Source organism: Capra hircus, chromosome 11, assembly GCF_001704415.2.
Source record: "Capra hircus breed San Clemente chromosome 11, ASM170441v1, whole genome shotgun sequence".
NCBI classification, from domain to species: Eukaryota; Metazoa; Chordata; class Mammalia; order Artiodactyla; family Bovidae; genus Capra; species Capra hircus.
This window is the reverse complement of record NC_030818.1, coordinates 93,839,209-93,866,615: the sequence shown is the minus strand read 5'-3', so window position 1 is coordinate 93,866,615 and position 27,407 is coordinate 93,839,209. Positions and strand designations below refer to the sequence as shown.

At 38.4% G+C, this 27,407-nt stretch overlaps 1 protein-coding gene across 3 annotated transcripts in view; it reads left to right on the top strand.

The window, feature by feature from the left end:
• STRBP (spermatid perinuclear RNA binding protein) overlaps positions 1 to 27,407 on the top strand; it is a 145,375-nt gene that overhangs the window by 58,208 nt on the left and 59,760 nt on the right. For 2 of the 3 annotated variants that reach the window (XM_018055743.1, XM_018055741.1), the window contains exons 2-3: positions 22,304 to 22,471; positions 24,806 to 25,026. In XM_018055743.1, coding sequence (XP_017911232.1) covers positions 22,469 to 22,471; positions 24,806 to 25,026 — 224 coding nt within the window. In that variant the 5' untranslated portion in view covers positions 22,304 to 22,468. Of the gene's footprint in view, positions 1 to 22,303; positions 22,472 to 24,428; positions 24,530 to 24,805; positions 25,027 to 27,407 lie in introns of all 3 variants that reach the window. The other variant, XM_018055742.1, reaches the window with a different exon arrangement.

Here is a 27,407-nt window from a genome sequence, read left to right as displayed (position 1 = left end):
GGTTTGCCATTCCCTTCTCCAGTGGACCACATCTGTCAGAGCTCTCCACCATGATCCGTCGTCTTGGGTGGCCCTACACGGCATGGCTTAGTTTCATTGATTTAGCAAGGCTGTGGTCCGTGTGATCAGATAGGCTAGTTTTCTGTGATTATGGTTTCAGTGTGTCTGCCCTCTGATGCCCTCTTGCAACACCTGCTGTCTTACCAGAGATCAAATTGCCAACATCCACTGGATCATCGAAAAAGCAAGAGAGTTCCAGAAAAACATCTATTTCTGCTTTATTGACTATGCCAAAGCGTTTGACCGTGTGGATCACAAGAAACTGTGGAAAATTCTTCAAGAGATGGGAATACCAGACCACCTGACCTGCCTCTTGAGAAATCTGTATGCAGGTCAGGAAGCAACAGTTAGAACTGGACATGGAACAACAGACTGGTTCCAAATAGGAAAAGGAGTACATCAAGGCTGTATATTGTCACCCTGCTTATTTTAACTTAAATGCAGGGTACATCATGAGAAATGCTGGTCTGGAAGAAGCACAATCTGGACTCAAGATTGCCGGGAGAACTATTAATAACCTCAGATATGCAGATGACACCACCCTTATGGCAGAAAGTGAAGAGGAGCTAAAGAGCCTCTTGAAAGTGAAAGAGGAGAGTGAAAAAGTTGGCTTAAAGCCCAACATTCAGAAAACGAAGATCATGGCATCCAGTCCCATCACTTCATGGGAAATAGATGGGGAAACAGTGTCAGACTCTATTGTTTTGGGCTCCAAAATCATTGCAGATGGTGACTGCAGCCATGAAATTAAAAGATACTTGTTGGAAGGAATGTTATGACCAACCTAGACAGCATATTCAAAAGCAGAGACATTGCTTTGCCAATAAAGGTCCGTCTAGTCAAAGCTATGGTTTTTCCAGTAGTCATGTTTGGATGTGAGAGTTGGACTGTGAAGAAAGCTTAGTGCTAAAGAATTGATGCTTTTGAACTGTGGTATTGGAGAAGACTCTTGAGAGTCCCTTGGACTGAAAGGCGATCCAACCAGTCCATCCTAAAGGAGAGTTAGTGATGGACAGGGAGGCCTGGCGTGCTGCGATTCATGGGGTGGCAAAGAGTCGGACACAACTGAGCGACTGAACTGAACTTTATCTAGTGACTTTATTATAAACGATTAATGTTGCTATGTGTTGATTGAGTTTCACTAGTGACTCAGTGGGTAAGAATCTGCCTGCCAGTGCAGGAGATGCAGGTTCAATCCCTGGATGGGAAGGATCGCTTGGAGGAGGAAATGGCAGTCCACTTTGGTATTTTTACCTGGAAAATCCCATGGGTAGAGGACCCTGTAGGGCTTCAGTCCAAGGAGTCGCTAAAGAGTTGGACATGACTGAACAGCTAAATGAAAACAACAGATGCATTGATTGGAATGATTTCATTAGAAAAATTATTGTACTTGTGCTGATAGGTGCTGTAAGTCTAGGGGAACTGCATACAAGGTGCTGTGTTTTAGATTGTATTTCACATATTTTGTGGTCTAATTGCCAATGATTTGAACCTTTTTAATTGACAGTTTTTTATAAAGAGAAAATTCCTGTAAAGACTGTTATATTTTCCTTACTCTTTGTATTTCTTATAAGTTGGCAAAGGACTAATATTGCATGTGGTCTGTTATTTTTGGACTAAGAGGCTTTTTTTCCTCTCTTCTTTCTCTGGTCTAGTTCCCTAACCTTTAACCACCCTGTTAACAGATGTTCATTTTATCCTTCTGGTCTGTCATTTGAATAACTTTTTCAAAAAGGCCACCTTGTAACAGTGACTTAAATTTTCTCATGACAGTGTCATTTAGAATTATATAACTTTTATTCTTCATGAGAGTTTTGATTTTTGAAGTGCCTTTTGTCTTTTGGGTTGAGTTCATATCTATATATAATAGGGGATGGAGAGCCTACCTGCACTTCTGTCTTCCAGACTTCTTAGCTTAATTTTTCATTGGTTGACAATACCTTGTGAAGCACATAAAGCAGGTTATCTTTTACTTGAGGGTGGTTTAGTTTACGGACCCATGGATTTGGGTGCACCTAATAGATTTGAGTTTAAACTGTAGATTTGCCTTTTGATACTGTTGGACAATTTGCTTAACCGTCTCAGTCTCAGTTCCTCAACCTTAAAATGGAGACTGATCATATGCTTTTTACCTTGTAGGGCTGATATAAATATTAAAGTGTATGATTAGTGCCTTTGTACAATGTGTGGCACATAGGGGATCAAAAATGGAGGCTTAACTTAAGGTGATGATTTTAGAGGATTGGTCATGTAATTGTGTATGATATAGTAGCAGTGTTTGAGCCCAGATCTTATGCATTGCTGGCAGATTCTTAACCATCTGAGCTATGAGGCAAGCCCCTATAATTTATATGAATAGTTCCTTAAATGAATTATCTGGGAATGAAGCACCTGGGATGAATAAGGGTCAACATTTCAGTTGAAACACACCCTTAAGAGCTTGGATTTAATTCTTAGCAACCAAAGGGTGCATAGTAGCTGTGGTCTTAGTAGCTGCTTGCCTAGAGCCTGATAGAGAGACAGCCCTATGGCAAGTTGTCTGTTTTAAATGAGCAGTCTTGCTGTGCTGCAGCTATGGAGAATGATGGGAAGCTGTTCATATGCCCCACCAGAAGTACTGAGACTCATAATTGGGTCATTAGTCATTTATTCATTGACAAATGTTTGAGACCTTACTATCCAGCACTATGATATACTCTAGGAATACAGCAGAAGATATCTGCCTTCAAGGAACGTGTAGTTACAAAGTAGCCAAATGGTGAGCCAGGAGGTAAAACTGCTGTAATGTGGTGCAGTGTAATCAGTCCAAGCTTGGCAAAGGATTGAGAAGGAGTAGAGGTGGAGGTCAAGATCGGGGAGGGTTTCCTGCACAAGGTGCTGTTTAAGCTGAATGCATAGTGAGAGTAGAGGCTTTAAGAAGTTAGGGATGGTATTTTAAAAATTTCATTCCAAGAGTTCAGCATCTTATTTCTGAAAATAGGTTACTCAGTGGGGTTAGTTGATATTTCTAGCAGAGAGGTGGGAAATCAGATTTCAGAGATCCTTTCTTTCTGTCAGTGTTACGGAGTTTGGGGACTAGATCTTCTTTGTGCTCTGGAAGACGAGAGTCCAGGATCACTCTTGGAAGCTGAGGGCCTTTGGTTCTTAGAGTTGTAGAACATTATCAGCAGTGTATGTATTGAGTTCTAAAAATTTGGTTACAATAAATATTTGTTGACCGAATAGCAGATGGATTGGCATACTTTAACCCACTCCAGCCTTAAAACTTAATATCTGAGAGGCTCAGAGATTGGGTGAGCTAATAAATAGTACCAAGAGCTCTAAGCTTTGGAATCAGGCAACTGGCTAAATAACATAAGTTATTAAGCATAAATAAATGTGAATTCATATCTTAGCTCTGTCACTTACCCTATTGGATTCCAAATAACTTCATGTCTCTGTTAAGCACTTTAAAGACATTAATGTTTTTGACAAAATTATTGTCAAAACAAGTCTTGTTGAAGCCTATAGTTCTTCAAGGATGAGGAAGCCAAGACTCAGATGAGTTACATGCTTATTTTTTATATGTGTGTGAGTATAGCTGTGTGTATGTATATTTATATATATGTATGTATATGGCAGGCTTCCCACGTCACGCCAGTGGTGGTGCCAGTGGTAAAGAATGTGTCTGCCAGTGAAGGAGATAACAAGAGACACGGGTTTGATCTCTGAGTTGGGAAGATCCCCTGAGAAGGAAATGGCAACTGGCTCTAGTATTTTTGTTTCGGAAATCCCATGGACAGAGGAGTCTGGGGGACTACAGTCCATGGGTTTGCAAAGAGTTGGACATGACTGAGTGCATATGCACACACACACACAAACACAGATGCATATGAGGGAGTATTAGTTTTACACTTTGTTTGGGAGGAAGGACGCCTTCCTGGAGAGGTGGCATTTGAGATCAGTGGGCCTTTTTGGCAGATGATTTATAGCAGAGTGAACCGCGGAGAGCTCCAGTTCTGTAGATCGGTGGTCTGGCCAGTCCTGGCTTTGCCACTGACTAGTGCTTGATCACATTTTAGTTATTTCACTCCTTTGGACTATTGTTTCCTCTGTAAAATTGATATGATCATGTTTCCATTAGAGACTTTTGAGGATTCGGTGAAGTAATGCATTTAAGATGCTTAACCAAGTGCTTGGCATACAGAAAGTTCTTGCTGTTATTACTGTGGCATCATCATTAACACTGATAAGGATTGGTGGGGAAGTCTTTTCAGGCAGAGAAAATTTTGTCTTTTCCATTCTCCTGACTTGATAAAATACCAAGTTTTAATAAATGAGCCTAGTTGTATTTTTCCATTTATGAATCACACATTGAATTATTGTGATTTAGATTTTGTGATTTGCAGAATTTGTTGCAAAAAAAACCCCAAACCAAAAAACCCAACAGAACAGCAGTCACAAGCTCATGGTATTGCATTGCTGTCCCTTGAGTTCAGGACTCATTGTCATTAGGTTGGAAGGATAATCTTTCCTCTTTATATAACTCTGTACTTTACAGAGTGCAGCTTCCACAACTGTTAGTCAGTTGATCATAACAGTAGCCTCTTGAGGCATGTAGGGGAGTTAGGGCAAGAGGATTTCAGGAAACAGAATCCACAGGACCGAGGAGAGGCCTTTATGCTGTTAGTGGCCATTCCAGCATTCTGGCCCTGGTCTCCTGACTTACACTTTGCTTCTTTTTCTTTAGTTTCCTGTGAATAGAAGTCGTTCAGCAGACTTGAGTTGTGTTTAGTCACTGACATGACCTTGTCAGTGTTATTTAATTTGAGCCTTCTGTTTTCCATCTGTCAAATGATGAGACTTTGAACCACACAGGATTATCTGTGATGCTGAATTTATTTTGTGTAATGCTTTATAAGACTTGCTTTGTGCAAACTACTATGTATGAAATAAATAAGGTCCTGTTGTATAGCCCAGGCACTATATTCAGTATCTTGTAATAACCTATAATGAGAATTTGAAAAGTATATATGAATAATTAAATCACTCTGCTGTACACCAGAAATTAACACAACTTTGTAAATCAACTATACTTCAATTAAAAAAAAAGTTGCTTTGTATAATGTTGTAGGGGAATGTGTATTAAGATGCAACTTTATTCATTAACTAGTGTCTTATTTGCCTAGTGATGTCAGTGGGAAATATTCCTAATTCAGTGTTACTTTTTATGTTCTTATCCTGCTTATTTAAGGATAATATCTTTGATAGTGATGTGAAGACTTCATCTTGCAAAAATGTAGGAGATCTGGGAGTGTTTGGATGAATGAATAACAACACTTCACAGAACAACTGAATTTATTTTTCACATCACTACTTCTGTTGCGTTACTTGGTTTTTCCTTTTTGTGCGTCTCTGTCTCTCTCTCTGCTTAATATTACTCAGATGGTTGAACACTGTAAACCTTTTCAGCTAATAACAAAATACATCATTTTAGAAGTTTGAGGTTTGTTTCCTATTGGAAATTTATATGAGGGGATGCTTTTTACATCTGAATATCATTTGTTCATGAGTGTTTATCAGTTATTTATATACTGTCTTTGTGAACCTCTGTCAGAGATAGGTGAATATATTGTTCCGTAAATACCATATTAATTGGAAATTACAAAATGTAGAGCAGAGGCTCAGTTCAGTTCAGCTGCTCAGTTGTATTTGACTGTGACCCCATGGCCTGCAGCATGCCAGAGTAGAGGTTAAGTAGAACAAGTTATCTTTATACTCTTATTCTTTCTTGAAGTATTAAATATATACATATGCATTTGTTTATTAAGTTGTTGAGTTATTATGAAAACCCTAATTTTAAGTTTTGTGATAACTGAGAAAATCTCTGTTAAGGAAGAAATTTTCCATTTTACCTGTCTTTTTCTGTATGATAGGTTGGATAAAATTACTGAGGATAACTTGAAAGTGCCATTTATGAGTAAGAAGACTCTTTTTAGTTGGCATCTATATTTTAAGAGGTAGGTGAGAAAGAAGTCATCCTGTGAAAAGTACGGATATTTTCTGTGGATCATGGACGTTTTTGTTCCCTTTCCAGTATGTGGCAACCTAAAAGCACTTAGTACATTGTAGTTTCACAAGTGCTGTTGTGCTGAGTATACCGTGAGTCAGGGCGTAGTTACGTGACTTATCCATAGTAATAGACAGAATAACTTAGGATACTATATCAGAAATTCATATTTTTTATTATCCACATGAGGAAAACAGTTTAGTAAGTGTTTGCACTTGAGTGGATTTGACTTAAATGATAAAAATTATACGCCAGTTAGGAAGATCAAAACTCAATTTAGTAAAAAATTTAACATAGGCTAAGAAGCTTTTTTAAAAATTGGATAAGTGCACCGAATTGGGTAATGGATTAGACATAAACCTTGTTTATGACATGCTCTCGTTTGCCAATGGATAGTCTGTTTTTGTATTATTGTTTTTTAAAAAATGTATCTGTTTTTGGCTGCGCTGGGTCATTGTTGCTGCGTGCGTCGTCTTTTCTCTAGTTGTGGCGAGTGGACGCTACTCTGCTAGTCTTGGTTGCAGTGCATGGGCTTCCCGCTGCAGTGGCTTCCTTGCAGCAGAGACGGGCTCTAGGTGTAGCTGCAGTAGGTGCAGCTCAAGCTCTAGACTGCGGGTTCAGTAGTTGTGGCGCATGGGCTTAGTTCCCCTGTGGCAGGTGGAGTTTCCCTGGACCAGGGGTCAAAGTAGTGTCTCCTGCTTTGGTAGGTGGATTCTCATCCACTGTACCACCAAGGGAAGTTCCTGTTTTTGTATTATTTTTAAAAATTTAATAAGCTTCTGTGAACCCACCGTCAGAACAAAAGTTAATCCTTAATAACCTACATCTGACTTCATAGGTTCTCTCTATGAAGTCTCCCTTCATTGGTTCTCCCAGCTACCCTTCTCCCAGTGCCTTCCCGCGATAGCATTCTCAGCTTGAATTCTGTATTCACCGTCCCCTTGTTTCTGGTTTTGTGTATAGCTTTATCATATCTTTATAGATTCTTAGATAGTGTATCTTTTTATTTGGTTTTAATTTTACAAAAAAGATACTCTATATGTAGCCATTTGGGACATAGTATTTTTACTTAATATTGCATTGCTGAGGTTTATCCATATTGCTTATGTCTCTATAGTTCCTTCACATTGCTGAATAACAACCCAATGCATGAATATACCATAGTGTATTCATTTATTCTTCTGTGAATGGGCATTTTGCATGTTTTCCAGGATTTTGCTTTTTTGCACAGTTTTGCTATGAACATGTTAATGTGCATGTCTTGTGTCTGTATATGTGTAAGTTTCTCTTTGTGTTCACCTAGGAGTCAAATCTCTGAGTATGGGATTGGGATTATTTGATTTGTGGAAATTATGCCAAACATTTTTTCCCATCTATCTATAAAAGACTTTATGGATATATTTCCTTTTCAACACTTAATATTGCCAGACTGAATTTTTACAGCTTTAGTGGATATAAAGTGGTTTTCATTTTTATTGGTCTTGTGGTTTCCCCATCTTGTGAAAAGGTTATGACTTTTTTCTCCCCTCTCTTCTGTGTTGTCTGTGCTTTTCTTTTGGATTTTAAGTCATCTTTCTATATTTTTGATACTTCTGTTGGATGTATGTTTTCCAGAAGTCTTTTCCAGTTTTGTAGCTAATTCTTTCAACTTTCTTTGGGGTGGTTTTTTTTTTTTTTGATGAACAGAATGTCTAGATTTTAATATACTGATATTTTGTAGTCAACACTTTAGTGTTTTTAAGGAATCCTCTGCCTTTTTTCATTTCATATGCCAATATCTGTTTATGTTAAAGTTGACATGTAAAGTCCTGAGATTGCAATGATAGAATAACAGTGAAGGAAGAAGATAGTTTAGAAAAGTGAAAGCAGAATGAGGAGCATATTAGAATATGTGTGTGTGTGCTCTGTTGTGGCCAACTGTTGTGACCAAGTGATGTGGCCATCATTCCCCTCTTCACTCACTATGTTCCATCCACACTACTATCCTTGCTGTTTCTCAAACAGTGCACACAATCCCCACCCCTGAAGCCTAGCTATGAATAGTTTATCCCTGACATCCACACAATTCCTCTGCTTCTTTAGGTGCCTGCTCAAATGTCACCTCATTATGAGCCCAACTCTGATTACCCTATATAAAATAGCAACACCTCCTCCAAAACACCTCTGATCCTGTTGTCTCCGTATAGGGTTTACTACTGGCATTTGGTATCTTTTCTTTGCTTAATCTTTGTTTTGGACATATAGAGCAGTTCTGGCACCCAAGGAGAAATGCAAATGAATTTCTCAAAATATTTTCTCATACGCCATCACATTCTATTCTTACAACAGCCCTGAAAATTAGTGAAAAAATACAATGGTATAAATTTTTTAAATAAACTTCTAAAATGCTAAAGCACAAATATACAAACACATTAAATGACGTTAAATATTGTCTGTGATCACACATTGTTAGAGCTGTCCCTAGAATTTGGGCTCGGTCTCTAGCGACTTTGCAATTCATAGTACTACCTCTAAAGAGCAGGTATATATTTAATTTTGCAGAGTGATCTTTAAAAGATCTAGTTCTTTAAATCATGATCAAACATGAAGTAAAGGCTGAACTATATGTGCCACATTACCTATTTATTGACTTCTCACTAAGCAGCTTTGATAGACGGTCATCAGAGTATCTTTAGAATTTACAGATCTTGGGACAACTCCGATCAAAAAACAAAGGGGTGCGGGGGAATGAATGTGCCAGTAAGCAGTATTCTCTGCCCTACTGTGCCCAAGACAGCACACTTTAGTGTAAACCAGCACCTTGTTAATAAACAAGGTTCAGACACTGTGTTTGGTTTTCAAAAGACTTTTTGTTATTCTACAGAACAGAGCATCACAAAGAAACCGTATCTGGAGACAGAATGGACAAGAGTATTTCCCTTAGTTAGGTTTGCAAAATGATTTCAGAACCTGCAATCTAGTTATAAATAAGGAGTAATGCTTAAAAAAAAACACCAGTTTTAAAACAAAAGAAGTCATTTTGTTTTCACCTAAGCAAAATAAACAATAAGTCTTAAATGTCAAAAACTGCATAAATTCAAGTATTACTTACGTCAATACAGAAAATTTTTCATATACAACAGTGCTGAAAATGAAGAAATATATCAGATTCCTCAATAATATAACAATTTAATTTCCAGCCTCTTGCTAGCACTCATTCTCCTTTTCTGGCATACTCTGCCACAGTTGGAAACTGTGTATCTAGGTCAGAAAAGACAAGCAGCTTTTCAGAACAGCTCAATATCTTTGGCACAACTGTTGCTATTATAATTCAGCCCTTTCACAAACTCCTTTTAAAATACAACCTGTTGTAAATCACAAGATTAGTCCTGCACAGACAATACAGTAGTCTAATATTTATGAAAAGCCACTGGAAAAAATACTAAAATGCTAGATTTAGAAAACTGATGAAAAACATGAGACAGGCAACACAGTGTAATCAGTGTAAGAGCAACGGATTTAGGGTCAGAAGACGTGCCTTCTAATTCCAGCTCTGCTCCAGTAAGCTGTCCAATTTTAAATAAATTTCAACCTCTCTGAGCCTCAATGCTTTCATTCACAAAAGTAAAAGGGTTAGACTACACCTAGATTACTTTTTAGGTACCATCTGTTTAAAACATGATTCCATGATAAACTGGAAATCTACAAGTATATTTTATGTGACACTGCTTAAATGTATTCCTTAAAAGTATATATTTTCACAGTGTAATCAAATAGTGCAGATTCATGTTGATATTTGGTAGAAACCAATATAATATTGTAAAGCAGTTATCCTTCAGTTAAAAATAAATAAATACAAATAGTGTAGCTAAAACTAAAAAAACATAATTGAAAAATCTGAATGCTGAAAAGCTGATAACATTATGGAATTATTTCTGGGGGTTGATAATGAAGTGTGGGTTTCTTTTGGGAGAGTGGTAGATATATTCTATACAGAGATTAGTGTATATAGTAAAGTATTTACAGATGAAATTAAGTGAAAATCTGGAATCTTTTCTAAAATAATCTAGTTGAGGGGATGAGGGAGAGTGAAGTAAGTAAGGCTGGCCATATGTTAATAATTACTGAAAACTGATGACAGATATTTTCTCTGTACTTCACAGGGGTTCTCTCCAGTTGTAGAGGTTTGAACATTTCTGTAATAAGGTTTTTAAACAGGAAAAAATTTATCAAGAATCTAAACAAATAAATTTCAACTTATCTGTAGTAAAATGAGATTGTCATATGTCATATTTTCTTCAATATAACAACCATGTGTGCTTAAGAGAATCCACAATGTAACTGTGCAAACCAAAGCAGGTAAAATTATAAAAGGATAAAACCAGTGAAGGAAGCAATTCAGTAATAATTGATAGTAAAAAATGTGGATATACTACAAGCAACAATATGTTCTGAGAAACTCCAATACATAAAACACAGTAGGGAAGTCGCTCAGTCGTGTCTGACTCTTTGCGACCCCGTAGACTGTAGCCTGCCAGGCTCCTCTGTCCATGGGATTCTCCAGCAGCAATACTCACTACAGCATTTTTCATAATTGCAAAATACTGGAAACCTAAATGTCCATCAGCAAGAAAATGAAGATATAAACTATACAGTAAATGAACTACGGTGATACATTTTACCATCTAAATTCAAAACAAGGTTGAGTGAAAAGGTTAAAGTTGCAGAATAATAAGTACAAAAGGATCACTTTTATTTAATCTTGAAAATGTATAAAATATTCCATATAATTTGTAGATAGAAACACACACACTTCTTTCAGTATAAACATCCAACACAACACACAAAAAATTCAAGAGTAGTTATCCCTGGGAAAAAGAGGGATCAGGGAGGGATACACACACAGTACTTATCTGAGATACTATTTCTTAGAAGAACAATCTGAAGCAAATTTGGCAAAACATTAATATGTAAGAAAAGCTGTGTATGGTAAGTATACAGTTTTTTTTGTTAACATTCTATTTTGTCTGTATGCATGAAATGTAAATTTATTTTGTAAATTCAAAATACTATTTAAATTTAAAATATTCAGAAACAAAAGGAATCTTGCTTGGTCCTCTTGAACAGGAAAGTACCTTAGCTCTAGCTCTAGCCTTTGGGGATTAACAACTTTTTCAATTTAAACTAAATACTGACATTGGACATATGACCCTAGGAAGCTCCTTCATCAAGAAAAATTATGTTTTTTTTTTTTTTTAAGTGGAATGAGACATATTCTTACATAGAATTTGACTAGGGGAACAACCAAAGACTTTCAAAGTATCAGAGTGTGTAAGCTAAAGCCACTGTCACTGTTAGAAAGGTCCCAAAGCATTACAGGAGGCAATACTCCTCAGAAACATTCCAATTTTAAATAAAAAGGCAAGTAATACTTGTGTTGGGGTATCTATGGAAAGTCTAAGGTGTTTCCCAAATTTCTCTAACCTGGCAGAACTCAACCTCCAAGTTCTGTCACCCCTGTAGATTTTGTCTTACCAGCTTTTGCTATAGGAAGATCTAGATTTGGCCATAGACATTGTTATGGGAGGGCTTCCCCAAGGGCCCAGCAGTAAAGAAGCAGCCCACCAATGCAGGAGCCCACCAATGCAGCCCACCAATGCAGGAACCAATGGGTTCAATCCCTGGTTTGGGAAGATGCCCTGGAGGAGATATGACAACCCACTCCAGTATTCTTGCCAGGAGAATCCCATGGACAGAGGATCCCTTGGGGGCTACAGTCCATGGGGTCACAAACAGTTGGATGGGGGGATGAGACCAAGAAGTTAATGGGAATCAGATTATTGGAGATTTGTAGGCCATTATTAGATGTTTGGGGCTTCCCTGGTGGCTCAGACAGTAAAGTGTCTGTCTGTAATGCAGGAGACCGGGGTTCGATCCCTGGGTTGGGAAGATCCCCTGGACAAGGAAATGGCAGCCCACTCCAGTATTCTGGCCTGGAAAATCCCATGGACGGTGGAGCCTGGTATGCTGCAGTCCATGGGGTTGCAAAAAGTCGGACATGACTGAGCGACTTCACTTTCACTTTCACTCATTAGATGTTTACTCAGAAACCAGAAGCCATTGGAAGGTTCTGAGCAGAGAAATGACATGACCTAATTAAAAGAAAACTTTTAATTTTATAATGGAATATAGTTGATATACAATGTTGTGTTTCAGGTGTACAGTAAAGTGATCCAGTTATGCATATACATATATCCTTCAAATTCTTTTTTCATATAGGCCCTGTGCTGTACAGTAGATCCTTGTTGATTATCTATTTTATAAACAGTATGTATATATTAATCCCAACCTTGTAATTTATTCCTCCCCCTAACCTTTCTCCTTTGGTAACTATAAGTTTGTTTTCTAAGTAAGTGAATCTGTATCTGTTTTACAGTAAGTTCATTTGTATCATTTTTTTAGATTTCACACAGAAGTGATATTATACGATATTTGTCTTTGCCTGTCTGACTTCTGTTAATAGGATAATCTCTAGGTCCATCAGTGTTGCTGCAGACAGCATTATTTCATTCTTTTTTTGGCTGAATTATGTTCTGTTGTGGGCTTCCCAGGTGGTGCAGTGGTAAAGACTCCACCTGTTAATGCAGGAGATGCAAGAGATGTGGGTTCAATTCCTAGGTGGAAAAAAACCCCTAGAGTAGGAAATGGCAATCTGTTTTAGTGTTCTTGCCTGAAAATTCCGTGGACAGAGGAGCCTGGCAGGCTGCAGTCCATGGGGTCGCAAAAGAATCTGACACGACTGAACAACTGAGGACAATATTCCATTGTATATTTGTACCACATTTCTTTTATTTGTCCATCTGTCGAGGGACATTGAGGTTGCTTCCTTGTCTTGGCTGTTACTGAGCATGAACTTAAGTTAGGGAAGCAAAAGAACAAGGTAAAGGTGAAGGGTTTTGTGGTGGATTAGATGTGGGTGTGAGAGGAAGAGAGGTGTCAGGGATGACTCTCCTAAGTTTTTGGCCTGAGCTTTTGGATGATGGGGTAGTATGCTTCTGAGAGAGGGGTGACCAGGAGTGGTAAAGTTTTTTTTTTGTTTGTAAAGTTTGTTTTTGTTGTGTTTTTTTTTGAGGGACAGATCAGGAGTTGGTTTGAGACACATTAAGTTTAAGATGTTTATTAGATATTTAGGTGAGTATGTTGGTTATGTACTTGAATGGAGTCTGGAACTCAGGGAGATATAAATTTGGGAGTCCTCAGTGTATACATGGTATGTAAAGCATCCAGCCTAGATGATCCTGCCAAGGGAATGGTCTAAGATAGTAAAGAGATTAAAGGTGAGGCCTGTGTCCAGAAGCATTCTAACATTTAGATTGTGGAGATAAGAAAGAAAGGAGAGTAATTTATGAAGTAGGAAGAGAGTGGTGTACTGAGTGGGAGCCAAGGGAGGTAAAAGGTTTAAGTGTGGAGAAGTCAGCTATGTCACCAGTTGCTGAAGGTAGACTAAAGGCAAGGACTGAGAATTGTTCACGGCATTAAAACACCATGGAAGTCCTATGGGATCTGACAAGAACTGTTTGAGTGAAGCATTGGGGTAAGAGGCTGATTGAGGTGAGTTTAAGAGAGAATGGGAGAAGAGGAAACGGAAACCAAAGTGTAAACTCAAAGAAAGAATTATGCCCTAAGACGGGCAGAGAAACAGGCCATGGGGAGGCAGGAATCAAAGAAGTTATTCGAGAGGACAGGGATGATTACTGGAGTGATACTCTTTTTTGATTTTTTGTTTTGACCACCTGCATGGCATGCAGAACTAGCATGGTATGCAAAACGTCCCTTAGGGAATTCAGCCTGTATCCCTTTCAGAGGAAGCATGGAGTCTTGGCCGCTGGACCACTGGGGAAATCCTGGAGTGACATTCTTGAGGATTTGAGTAGAGAGATTTCCACTAGATAGGAATAGGGACAGTTTATAACAGGAAGGAAAGAATAATACATGGGAAAAGATATAGCAAGGTTGATATTTTGCTTGAAATAGGAAGCAGTCAAACCATTCAATCTGAGAGGAAATCAACCCCAGATATTCAACTGGAAGGACTGAAGCTGAAGCTGAAGCTGAAGCTCTCATACTTTTGGCCGCCTGATGTGAGGAGCCAACTTAATTGGAAAAGACCCTGATGCTGGGAAAGATTGAAGGCAAGAGGAGAACGGGGCGACAAAGGATGAGATGGTTGGATGGCATCACCACCTCAATGCAAATGAGTTTAAGCAAACTCCAGGAGATGGTGAAGGACAGGGAAGCCTGGCATGCTGTAGTCCATAGGGTCGCAAAGAGTCGGACACAACTTAGTGACCGAAGAACAACAGTAAAGGAAGCGGAAGGAATCTGAGGATTTGGGAAGAAGATATAGATGTGAAGAGATGAAAGAAGATGTGAAGTTATACTTAGGAAAGTGGGAAGTAAATATTTGTTTTCATTGAGTCTCCTTGGATATTGCAGGATGTTTAGCAAATGCCAGGGTTCTACGTTGTGACAGCCAGAACACTTTACCTCACATTTGTAAATCCCTGAAGGTTGCAGTACCACCCCTGCTTGGATTGGAAACTGTTGGTTATTCCTTTAAAGGTTAGATCATGAATTTGGAAGAAAAAAAAAAAAACACTATTGTGTGATCCGCCCCTGCCCCCCGCCCCGCCCCAATTTCCAGTGTTACTGGTGGGGTATAGTTAAAAGGGTTGGGATTTTGCCAGGATAGGATAACAAAGGGGATTGCTGGTGAAAGTGAGTGATAAATGATGGACTGTGTAACTTCAATTAGATAAAGACAAAAATGAGGGCATGCAAAGGGTGGAGGGACTGAAAAGTGCTGGGGTTAGTAGCTTGTGGGCCCTTGTGGGGAGTGGGTGCCTGGGGTAGGAAAGGAGATGAGAACATTGGAGGAATGGAATAGAAGCAATGGAGAGTCCAGCATTTTAGAAGGATCATTTATTTATCTGGTTATGGAACTTACGAAAAATTATGCCTGAAGTTAGAGGTGAGTTAAGTACTAATAAAGTCCTGAAGGTGTGGGAGAGTGTTTGGGGGATTAATCTAAGATGGGTGAAATAAGTCAAATAAATAGTAGAAATTGTGCTTATGGAAGAAGAGTCTGAAATTCCCTGTAAGTCACTATAATGATGACAGCCATGCAGATGTGTGGGAAGAGAAGGTGACCTTTCAAATGGAGGCTTCTAAGTTATGGCTCTCTCTAAGGAAAGAGAAATCTAGGGTTAAATTCAGATTTTTATTGAGCCTCTCCTGAGTGCAGGGCATGGTACTGGATGCTGTGGAGATAAAGGTAAGTAATTTCATTAAGGAGCTTATGATAAAAATAATGAAAACTGAGTAAGAGAAGTGTCATAAAGGAAGTTGAAAAAGGACTGGATGACTCAAGGAAGATATTATATTAACCTCAAGTATTAAGTAAGGCTTCCTGGAAGGGTAGATTTGGGATGGACATTTGATGACTAGAACAAGGACAGATCATGGTGGAGCAGAGGTTGCAGTCTAGATAAGGGAAAGGGTTAATGTGAAGCTTAGTGTTAGCACATTGCATGGTATTCTGGGGAAGATTCATTATTTTCTTTTTGGGTGGAACTATAATGATGAGAGAAATGACAGGGACAGAATTGCATTTGTGTTGTATTATGAAGGGCCTTGGTGACACCCATCATCTCAGTGGATAGCAGTTGTTTAGCTAATGAGTAGTCATTGAAGGTTTTAAAGGAGAGCTTGATATTCTCAGAGTTTTCACCAAAGATGGGCTGAAGCAGGGATAGAATAGTTTAGGAGGGGATTAATTCTTGTAAATAGTAAAACATGGCAAAACTATACACAATAGAGATCAAATTGCCAACATCTGCTGGGTCATCGAAAAAGGAAGAGAGTTCCAGAAAAACATCTATTTCTGCTTTATTGACTATGCCAAAGCCTTTGACTGTGTGGATCACAAGAAACTGTGGAAAATTCTGAAAGAGATGGGAATACCAGACCACCTGAACTGCCTTCTGAGAAATCTGTATGCAGTTCAGTAAGCAACAGTTAGAAGTGGACATGGAACAACAGACTAATTCCAAAAAGGAAAAGGAGAATGTAAAGGCTGTGTATTGTCACCCTACTTATTTAACTTATATGCAGAGTACATCATGAGAAACGCTGGGCTGGATGAAGCACAAGCTGGACACAAGATTGCCGGGAGAAATTTCAATAACCTCAGATATGCACATGACACCACTTTTATGGCAGAAAGTGAAGAAGAACTAAAGAGCGTCTTGATGGAAGTGAAAGAGGAGAGTGAAAAAGTTTGCTTAAAGCTCAACATTCAGAAAACGAAGATCATGGCATCTGGTCCCATCACTTCATGGGAAATAGATGGGGAAACAGGGGAAACAGTGGCTGGCTTTGTTTTTTGGGGCTCCAAAATCACTGCAGATGCTGACTGCAGCCATGAAATTAAAAGACGCTTACTCCTTGGAAGGAACGTTATGACCAACCTAGACAGCATATTCAAAAGCAGAGACACTTTGTCAGCAAAGGTCTGTCTAGTCAAGGCTATGGTTTTTCCCGTGGTCATGTATGGATGTGAGAGTTGGACTATAAAGAAAGCTGAGTGCCGAAGAATTGATGCTTTTGAACTGTGGTGTTGCAGAAGACTCTTGAGTGTCCCTTGGACTGCGAGGCGATCCAACCAGTCCATCCTAAAGGAGATTGGTCCTGGGTGTTTATTGGTAGGGCTGATTTTCAAGCTGAAACTCCAGTGCTTCAGCCACCTGATGCGAAGAGCTGACTCATTTGAAGAGACCCTGATGCTTTGAAAGATTGAGGGCAGGAGGAGAAGGGGACAACAGAGGGTGAGATGGTTGGATGGCATCACCGACTCAGTGGACATGGGTTTGAGTGGATTCCGGGAGTTGGTGATGGACAGGGAGGCCTGGCTTGGTGTGGTTCATGGGGTCGCAAAGAGTCAGACACGACTGAGCGACTGAACTGAACTGATACACGGTAGTGTACAGACTTCCAAATCTTTGAATTATAAACATCCTTAGTAGTAAAAGAAAGATTGAGACTCAGGATTTCCATTCTTATGCTATATCATCAGGAGCTTGCTTCATTTATGTTTTCTTTACTTGACTTTGAGAACAGCACAGTCTTTATTTTCCTATCTCTCAGGCCACTTTGCTGACTCTAGTTGTGCCTCTTTTTCCTTTTCTGTGTTCATTAATCATCATCCTTTGGTGATCTTGTGGCTTTACATACTACCTATATGCTGAAAAGCACCAAATTTGTATCCTGATCTAGACCTCTCTTCTCAACTCTAGGTTCATATCCTGTTACCTACTTGGCTATCTAATAATTATCTCAAATTCAACATGTCCAAAACTGAATTCCTGATCTTCATCCCAAAACCTCCTCTGCATTCACCTTCCATAACTCAGTTGTTCAAACCAAAAACCTAGAAGTCAGTCCTGAGGCCTCCATTTCACACCCACTCCACATCCATTCTACTAAGAAGACCTGCCATCTTTCCCTTCAGAAAGTATCCATACTCTGATTGCTAAACTCTCTTAGTGATACACCCTTCCTTCCACCCTTGCCCTCTTTACTATGTATTTCAACATAGCAATCATGGTGATCTTTTTAAGACGTAGTCAGATGTTGTCACTTCTCTATTCAAAGCAGTCTTAAGTGTGTCTCACTCAGTAGAAGCCATAATCCTTAAAGTGACTAGAAAGACCTCCTGTATTAGGAGTTGACAAACTATGGCCCTGGGACCACTTTGATCCATTGCCTGTTTTTGCATGAGCTGTGGGCTGAGTTGATTTTTATGTTTTTAAATGGTTAAAAAACTGGTATTTTGTGAAATGAACATTAGATGAAGTTTCAGTGCCTATAAATAAGTAAAAGTTGAATTGGAATACAGCCACACCCAATTGTTTGCATACTGTCTTATGGCTGCATGTGCACTGCAGAGGCAGAGTTGAGTAGTAGAGACCTTCTGGTTCCAAAGCCTAATGTACTTTTTATCTGGTCCTTTAAAGAAAAAGTTTGCCAGCTTCTTCCCTGTGTGGTCTGGTCCCTTACTTCTACCCACAGTCCTCACTGCCCTTCTCTCCTCACTCGCCCTTCTTGAGCCTTCCAGCCACAGTGGTCTCCTTGTTGTGTCTCCATCTGACCAGGTACATTGTTTTTCCCCTGCCAGGAATACTCATTCCTGAGATCTCTGCATGGCTCATGCCCTTTCCCCATCAAGGTTTACTCAGGCATCAGCTTCTCAATGAAGACCAGCCATAATCCTACCCTCCTCTGTGTAGTATCTGCATGTATTTGTGCTCTCCCCTCCTTTCTTCCCCATAGGACTTCACACTTTCTCACATACTGTTTAGATTACTTATTCTTACATTTATTGTGTTTTGATTGTTTCCCCCACTCTGAACTTAGAAGAGTGGGAATTTTTGTCTGTTTTGTTCACTGATCCAGTCTAAGCACCTAGAGCAGTGGCTGGCTTATTACAGATGTTCAATGAAGACTTGTTGAGATGCACTGAATTATTGGTTCTTTAACCAAATGAGTCATCTGACTGGTGGATACAGCTCTGTCATTCTGTCCCTGTTGTCAGGAATGGGGAAGGGCTAGTGTGTGTGCCTTCAGTGAGGAGATATGTTTTCTAGTTACCACTTCCTTGAACGGGTTACTTGATAACATCTTTTCCATTCTGCTCACTGATAGTAAGTGTTCAGAAAGCTTTCTGATTGACCTAGCCGGCTTGCACAGTGCATCTTATGTTAGGAGTGCAGCTGTCCTGCCATCTTTGTTTATACCATTAGTTGAGTAGAGACCTTTTTGCCTGTGTCCAATGTTGCAAGGCTTCAAATGATGTGGTGGGATTGAACTTTTCCATCATGATAGGTGTTTCCAGGTAGGAATGAAAAGCTGGATTTTTGGAGTAGGTGTATGTAATTTATGGGTTTCCCAGTTTAGCTTTCTCATATGTGCCTTTTTAATATAGAAAATAAAAGGAAATTTCCAGAGGAAAATACTGAAATTCAGTGTTTTTTTTTCAAGTTAGTATTGTACAGAAACTTAATGCCACCATGTAGGAAAAGTTTATTTGAAGGGATTTGGAAGAATTAATGAATTTATATGTATTTACTCTTCTTTTAATGTATCTGAATTGGTTCATTTTTGTATGCCCCGTACTATCAAGCACAGTACCAAGTACAGAATAGATGATAAATATGTATTTACTAGTAAATCTCTTTATCATAAACTAATCCTCCTGGTGTATCAGTGAGATGCCTTTTTCTTATTTTCTATTTGCCCGTCTTTAATATAGTGAACAATAATGACAAACCTAGACAGTGTATTAAAAAACAGAGACATCACTTTGCCCACAAAGGTCACATATAGTCAAGTCTATGGTTTTTCCAGTAGTCATGCTTGGATTTGAGAGTTGGACCATAAGGAAGGCTGAGTGCAGAAGAATTGATGCTTTTGAACTGCGGTGTTGGAGAAGACTGTTGAATCCCTTGGACTGCGCAGAGATGAAACCAGTCTATCCTAAAGGAAATGAACCCTGAATATGCATTGGAAGGACTAATGCTGAGGCTGAAGCTCCAGTATTTTGGCCACCTGATGTGGAGAGTTGACTCTCCACATTGGAAAAGACCCTGAGGCAGGAGGAGAAGGGTACAGTAGACAAAAAGATGGTTGGATGTCATCACTGACTCAATGGACATGAGTTCGAGCAAGCCCTGGGAGATGGTGAAGGACAGGGAGGCCTGGTGTTGCTTGCAGTCCATGGGGTTGCAGCTAGCTGTACATGACTGAGTGGCTGAACAACAAAATAGTTTTCTGGTGATGTGTGTAGGCTTTTCCATGTATAGTACCATGCCATCTGCAGATAGTGACAGGTCTACTTGTTCCTTTCCAATTTGAATTATCTTTATTTCTTTTTCTTTGATAGCTGTGGCTAGGATTTCTAAAACGATGTTGAATAAAAGTGGCAAACATGGGCCCAGAGCTTGATGTTTGGGTAGGGTGTTTACTCTCCATACTTATGATTGAAAAGTGCTGTTGGTGATCCATAATTTCTCCACTATGTCAGCTTTTTTTTTTTTTAATATTTTTTTGGTTGCATTTGTTCTTAGTTGTGGCACATGGGCAGAACACCCAGGCTCAGTACTTGCAGAACTCTGGCTTAGTTGCTCCATTGTATGTGAGATCTTAGTTCCCTGACCAGGGACCAAACCTGCATCTCCTCCTTTGCAAGGTTGATTCTTAAACCACTAGACCACCAGGCAAGTCCCACTACATCAACTTTTACTTAGCATTCTTCTCTCTTTCTGTTTTCAACCAACTTTCATAATACATTTGACTCACTGATTTTGCCTTTTTATAGAGAGCAGCTTGTGGATTTTGTTTTCAGTTCTTATGTAAATGTACAGCAGTCTTTGGCTGCAGGATTCACAGCCAAGTCCTGAATGGTTGAATCCTCTAGAATGGAGTAAGGTTGGAAATAGGAAATGCAAAAAACTCTAAATAGTATAGTTTGATCTTTATACGAAAGATAAAATTCTATTGACAAGGGTGGTCTTTGAAATGTCTCTTACCATTAATCATGTTTTAGTTTGTGTCGTAACTTTGTTGTATAAAAGGACCCTGTGATTTGCAGTATATGTATGTTCCCTCTTTGATTTGATATATGGAATAATCTTAAGTTCCATCTATTTTTGTTCAGTCACTTAGTCATGTCTGACTCTTTGAGACCCCATGCACAGCAGCATGCTGGGCTTCCCTGTCCTTCACTATCTCCCAGAGTTTGTTCAAACTCATGTCCATTGAGTTGATGATGTCATCTCATCCTGTTGTCCCCTTCTCCTCCTACCCTCAGTCTTTCCATAACTAGTTGGTATGTAACTTAAAAAACTCAATCTTCACTGGCTTATTTCAGGTGGATTTTGTAAGTCAGAGTCAGGGAAGTTGGTTATAAGATGTGAATTGTGTTGCATTTAGGCGTAGTATTGGGTAGAGTTAAATGTCACCTTTAACTTTGCTGGTCCTAAAAATTCAAAAAGGATCTTTTCTTCTTTAAGAAAGTAGCTATTAAGAAATTATTGTAGATAAAAGTAAAAAGGGGATTTCCTTGTTTAAGGGAAAATTTAAAGGAAGTATTCTTGCCTGGAAAATTCCATGGACAAAGGAGCCTGGTGGGCTACAGTCCATGGGGTTGCAAGGAGTCAGACACGGCTGAACACACAACACACAACACTGAGATGAAGAGGAACCTGTTTCTTGTGGGTGTTTATGTCTTCTGTGGTGTGTATTTCTCCTGATAGTCATGTAATGTATATGTTCTATTTTAATAGTTGCCAGTTTCTCTTTCTTTCTTTCTTTTTTTTACAGCTGGCTTGTATATAAGGACCTCAGCAGTGTTCAGAAAAGCTAATTTTTACCTTACCTGGAATAAAATCTCATAAAAGTGGAACATAGGGGTAATAGAATGAGTCTTAGGCCTCTGGGCAGAAATATGCGTGGGATTCTGGTGACAGCCATTCATGGGTAATGAAATAAGGATTGAGTGAATATTCAGCATAGCACTGCATATAGGTTGAGAGGGCAGTAAGGTCTCTAGGGAGTTAGGAGAGGAGAGCCAAAAAAGCATGCTGAATTTTAGGCCTGAAATGATTAAAGAAGAGACATTGTTCCAACATATATTGTAAGTCTGATGGCAGTGTCAAATGGAAAAGCCTCTTGGTTACAAGCAAAGGTGTTACATTTCCAGGTGTCCTTATCTACTTTTCAGATAGGCCTGACTGATGCCAATTTCTGTTGAAAATCTCATGGTTAATTGCAACATTTTCCCCACCAGTAGTAGTAGTACATTTTCTGGTTGTATTTCTTTACTGAATCTGTGTTTGTTAATGTATTCATCTCATTGAATACAAGTCAGTTGTGTGCCACTTTGTGGCTACCAAAAAAGTTAATTCTCTGGTCATATCACTTAGGCTCTTGGGCCCAGGCCTTCAAAGGATGTTTTAGCTTTTGTTTAAAATAAGTAATTTTCCACTCCAAAGATTGTTCTGTTTTATTCAGTAATATGTTTATGGGTTTCACCCTCTGATATGAAACTAATCATAAATAAGCATTTTTGAAAAGTTGTTTTTCTTTTTCTCTTGCAAGTGTACTCTAAAGAACAAGCCTTCAGATATCTTTGCCATATTGACTCTGAGCCATCAGGGGACTCAGGCTTATGAGGAGGTACTGTCACACAAAGCAGTGTCTAGTGAAGACGACAAGAAAGAGGGGAAAGGATCGGAAGAAGAAGCTAAAATACTATAGAAAACCATGGTAGGTTATCATTTATAATTCCTTAATTTAGTTACCAAAGAGCTCAGTGATTTAAAGTTGAAACTATTAACAGTGAAGGCAAGTAAAAACAGTGGTATTAATTTTTGGCTCCAGTGCATCAGCTGAAGATGCCATTCTACTATTTAAGCAAAGCGAATGAGTTCAGATTTATTATGAGCCCTTTAAACCACAAGATGGAGCCCCATGAGCCTGCAGTCCATAAATTATTAAATACAGAGGAGGGAATGCTCATAAATAATATTTTTTTTAATAAAACTGGTATTAGCAAACTGATACAAATGGCTAAGGTGACCTTGAACTTGAAATTATGTAATTTTTCTCTAGCGTTCTACCTGAAGCTCATTGTTAAAGTCCTGAACTAGTTCTTTAAGTAATGATTTGAAGGTTAGTGCAGTTTGTAAAATGTGTGTGTATTTAACTGAAAAAGACACCTTTTTTTTTTTCACGTGCTCAGAGGTTAAAGCGTCTGTCTGCAATGCGGGAGACCTGGGTTCGATCCCTGGGTCAGGAAGATCCCCTGGAGAAGGAAATGGCAACCCACTCCAGTATTCCTGCCTGGAGAATCCCATGGACTGTGGAGCCTGGTGGGCTATAGTCCACAGGGTCGCGAAGAGTTGGACATGACTGAGCGACTTCATTTTCACTTTCTTTTGATTTTAAAATAATAAGGTCAAATATTGAGTGTATTGAGGATACTGAACTGAATATCCTAGAAACCTTAGTTTTTGTGGAAAGTTCATACTTAAATTGAATTAATTTTTTAATTGGTAAAATATGCTGAAATTTTTTGCCTCCTATTTTGGTTATGAAGGATATGTGATTTCCCCTGCCCCCACCCCCAACCCCCACTAAGTGTTAGTGAGAAAAGGCTTAAAAAAAGATAAGTGTGGGGAAAAGCACAAAATATTAATCATCTGTATTTTTGAAATATGTTGTTTAGCAAGTCTGAAGGTATTTCTTTAAGAAAGATTTTATTAAAAAAAAATTTGTTCTAGCAACTTAATTGACTTGCTCTCTAAAGAAGGAACTCGACTGATATTTTAATTGTGAATGGTGGGGAAAAATGTTAACTTGGGATGGATTTTCTCTGTCATTTAGTTTTATGGTGAGCTGTGATGAATGACACTATATATTTCTTCCCATATGAAATGAATTATTTGCCTCTTCAGCTTATTTATCTGTTGCAGTCTAGATATTCTTACTGCTTAAATACGTTATATATATCACTTGTCATAGTTGGTGAAAATTCTTTTCCTAGTTTATTCATTTTAAATGTAGCTTGTTCATTTTGCTGTGTAGTGGTACAAGTGTCTTCATGGTATTTGTAAATTTGGAGATATTCAAAGGTTTTGGATGTGTGACTCATGAGTGTGAAGGACCTACTCTATTAAAATTTCATGAAATTCATTCTATTTCTAGGTGCTAATCTGCTCCACTGATTTCTGGGCCAGCATGTCATTTTAATTATTGCTTTTTAAATTTTTGATGTTTTATTTTAGCATAATGGTACCACCCATCCACCTTTGTAGAATAGTTTTTAATGCTGTCATTGATCCCTCCCCTACCCCCATGAGCTTTAAAATTATTTTTGTGAAGTATTAAAATGAATCTATCTTGAGGGAATTTTGTTTGAGAATATGTATATATTTGTATTAGTTTGGGAAATTAATTCTTTTACACCATTTATTTCCCCCATTTTGGAAGCTGGAATATCTCCTACTAATCTATTTTAAAAATTAAAGCATCACACCAAAGGTTTGAATGCCAAAAAGTAAGTAATATTCTGATGTGGCCCATAGTTTTACTGTCTTGTTCACATATAACTTTGTATTTTATATTATTATATTACAATATCTCAATTTTTCAAAGTACAGAAGTATTCAGCAGTTTGGAAAGGAATGACTGGGTATCATGAGTCACCTGTATGCATTTCCAGATACTCTGCTGAAACTAGAAGTGTCTGTTTCTTGCCAGTGATGTGTGATATGGATGACCTTTTTTGATGTGATATTGAAAACACATCTGTTCAGCTAAAAGGTGAAATATATGTAATACTGAATGTGATATGTGTGAACTTTTCCAAAACATGAATGAATGATTTAAGGTTTTCTGGCATGGTGTTCAGTAGGGTGGGTTTTTACTTCCTTTCTTAAGCAGTTTTTTGTTGTTTCAATGTTAACTGTTTCACAGCAGTTTGACATAGCTAATCACAATAGTTATTAGCTGTGACCTGACTAAAATATATTTGTAAGTCATCCTTTTCAGGTACCATTTCTTTTCTCAAAGTAATAGTTTTCTTTCATCTTCTGACAGAGATCTATCAGATCTTTTGCTAATGATGATCGCCATGTAATGGTGAAACATTCGACAATTTATCCATCTCCGGAGGAACTTGAAGCTGTTCAGAATATGGTATCTACTGTTGAGTGTGCTCTTAAACATGTCTCAGATTGGCTGGATGAAACAAGTAAAGGCACAAAAGCAGAGGGTGAGACGGAAGTAAAGAAGGAAGAGGCTGTAGACACCTATTCCAAGTAAGTGTGACCTGACCTGTGTATGACACTTTACTTGTAGTGCCTAGAAAAGTCCAGGGTCCCATCCCACTGGGTTACACTTGGTATGCGGTGGTCTTTGGGTTTTCTCATTTATATGACTGTAAACAAGGAAGTAAATGTGGAATTTTTCTGAGTTAAATTTGAAGGGACAGTAGAAGAGGAGTAATGATTAGATCAGAGAAACGGGAGAGAGATGTTCAGGATCCCTTTAAAAACGGATATAAGACCTTTAAAAAAAACCCTCTGTTTTAGAGATTGTGATATGTCATTTTTTTCATGTGTTGGTTTAGTTTCCTAAATTCAGAAATAAACAGTTTTTTTTTTTTTTAATCTCTGGGGAAATCGTAAAATGTCATTTTTTCAGGTGTTTAAAAATCCTGATGTAGAAGAAAGAGTGCAGGAGAATGTCCTCCAAAGGTATTTTTGACTGTATCTTCCTTGTTGACTCCCAGGATCCAATGTAGTGTCTTGCATGTAGTACATGCTCACTGGGTATTGAATGAATGGCCTATGGGAGCCAGACCCTTCAGCTGTTACAGCAGTGCTTCCAGTGCTGCACCGAAAGTGAGTTGTGAGTGAGATAAAGCTGAGTGAGAACTAGGAAGCTGTTTATGCCTTGCTAAGCTTAGAGTTACTGTTTTGAGCAATGTCACTATGATTGGAGTAAGAATACAGTTTACTTTGAAAGATGAAGCTCATTTGACTGCATTGTATTAGTAGGATTAAGAACATTACTTTGACTACAACTGGTAAATTGAGGATAGAAGTTACAGAATTTTTTTCTCAGCCTTTCAATTCTAAATCAGTGTGTTAAGTAGTTAAAGAATAGTGAGAAAATATTGATAAATCAGTTTCTTTAACTGAAAGATAGTATAACCTTTCCATCTTCAGATGAAAGAAAACCAGTATCCGTTTTTAGCTGAAGATTATATTTTCTTGACTTTGTTAACTTATCATAGGTAATATATACATTAGCCATAGATTTGTCAGCTTGAAGTTTCTTGGCAATAATTCATTTTTTCTTGCATATGATAAGTTTAAAAAAGATACTGTCAAATATACAGTTCATTGGTAATTAGTAGTATCATCCAATAATGAAGCTCTTTGTATCTCATTCCCGCACAAGTTAAATAGTCATAAATTCCTTATTTATAGATTAACTGATTGATTGGCCACACCCAGGGCTTGTGTAATCTTAGTTCTCAAACCAGGAATTGAATCTGGGCCACGGCAGTGAAAGTGCAGAGTCTTAACAACTGGATCACTAGGGAATTCATGCATTCCGTGTTTAAGTTGCCTGTCGGAATGTGTTTATACCATTTATTGTGGTAAAACTTCTATGATTTGCTGTTTTTACTATTTGTAAGTATTTTTCAGCGAAGTCAGTCCTTTTAAATGCATCTCTTTGCTGTCAAGGCTGAACAGACTCTTGGAAAGTGCTCCAGTAGACACTTGCTGAACTGGATCAGGTTGCTGAGTTGTCAAGGTGTTTAAAACATGATGTACTGTATACTTTGTTTGAATTTTTAAATAGTGTTGTGTGGACTCTGTAAAGTGTTTCCAGTTTGTGAAACATTCCTGAGTTGAGCCCTTGGGTGTGATTCTTCCCGTGTGGTAGAGCTTAAGGTGTAGAATGATTGTGTCCCTATTTTATATAAAACAGAGGCAGGCATGGCTTCCAGACAGAGCTGTTGTGGTCATAGACACGGATTATGCTCCCGATGTGTGCTAAGCACTGCAGAGGGCCCAGAGACAGGGAGGGCTTGCTTGTATTTATTAAGCACCTTCTATTGCCAGGCACTGTTAGACAGCTTTTACCTGTGTGCTTGTGTTTTACCTCTTTACAAACGGACTCACAGGTTCCCACTATATGTATTTTAGGAATATTAAATATTTAGCTTAATTTAAATTAATTCCCTGTATTGGAGTCACTTGCTTTATAATACCTCATATTCAAATTCATTATTAAAATTTAGAATTGAGTTAAAACTTAGTTTCTCTGCTCAGTCTTGCTGTCTTCTACATGGTAAGCCCAAGTATATCATAGTTATGGTATAGAATGTAATAAGCAAGCTAATAAGGACTAGTTAATAACATCTACTATTCATTGAGTGCCAATTACTGTATTAGATTACTTTTCACATTATTTTACAACAAATCTGCTAGTCTCTATTACTGTTGCCTGCCCTCCACCCCCATTTTACTTAAATTTCCAGTGCTTCATATTTGGTTATGAAGAAAGAGTGACTCAGAATCAATAACAAATTTACCTTGTTTAATGTCACTGAGTGTGTGGTGTAGTCAGGATTCACATTCAGGTCTGTCGGACTCAAATCCACTTTTTTTTACATCTTCACTTT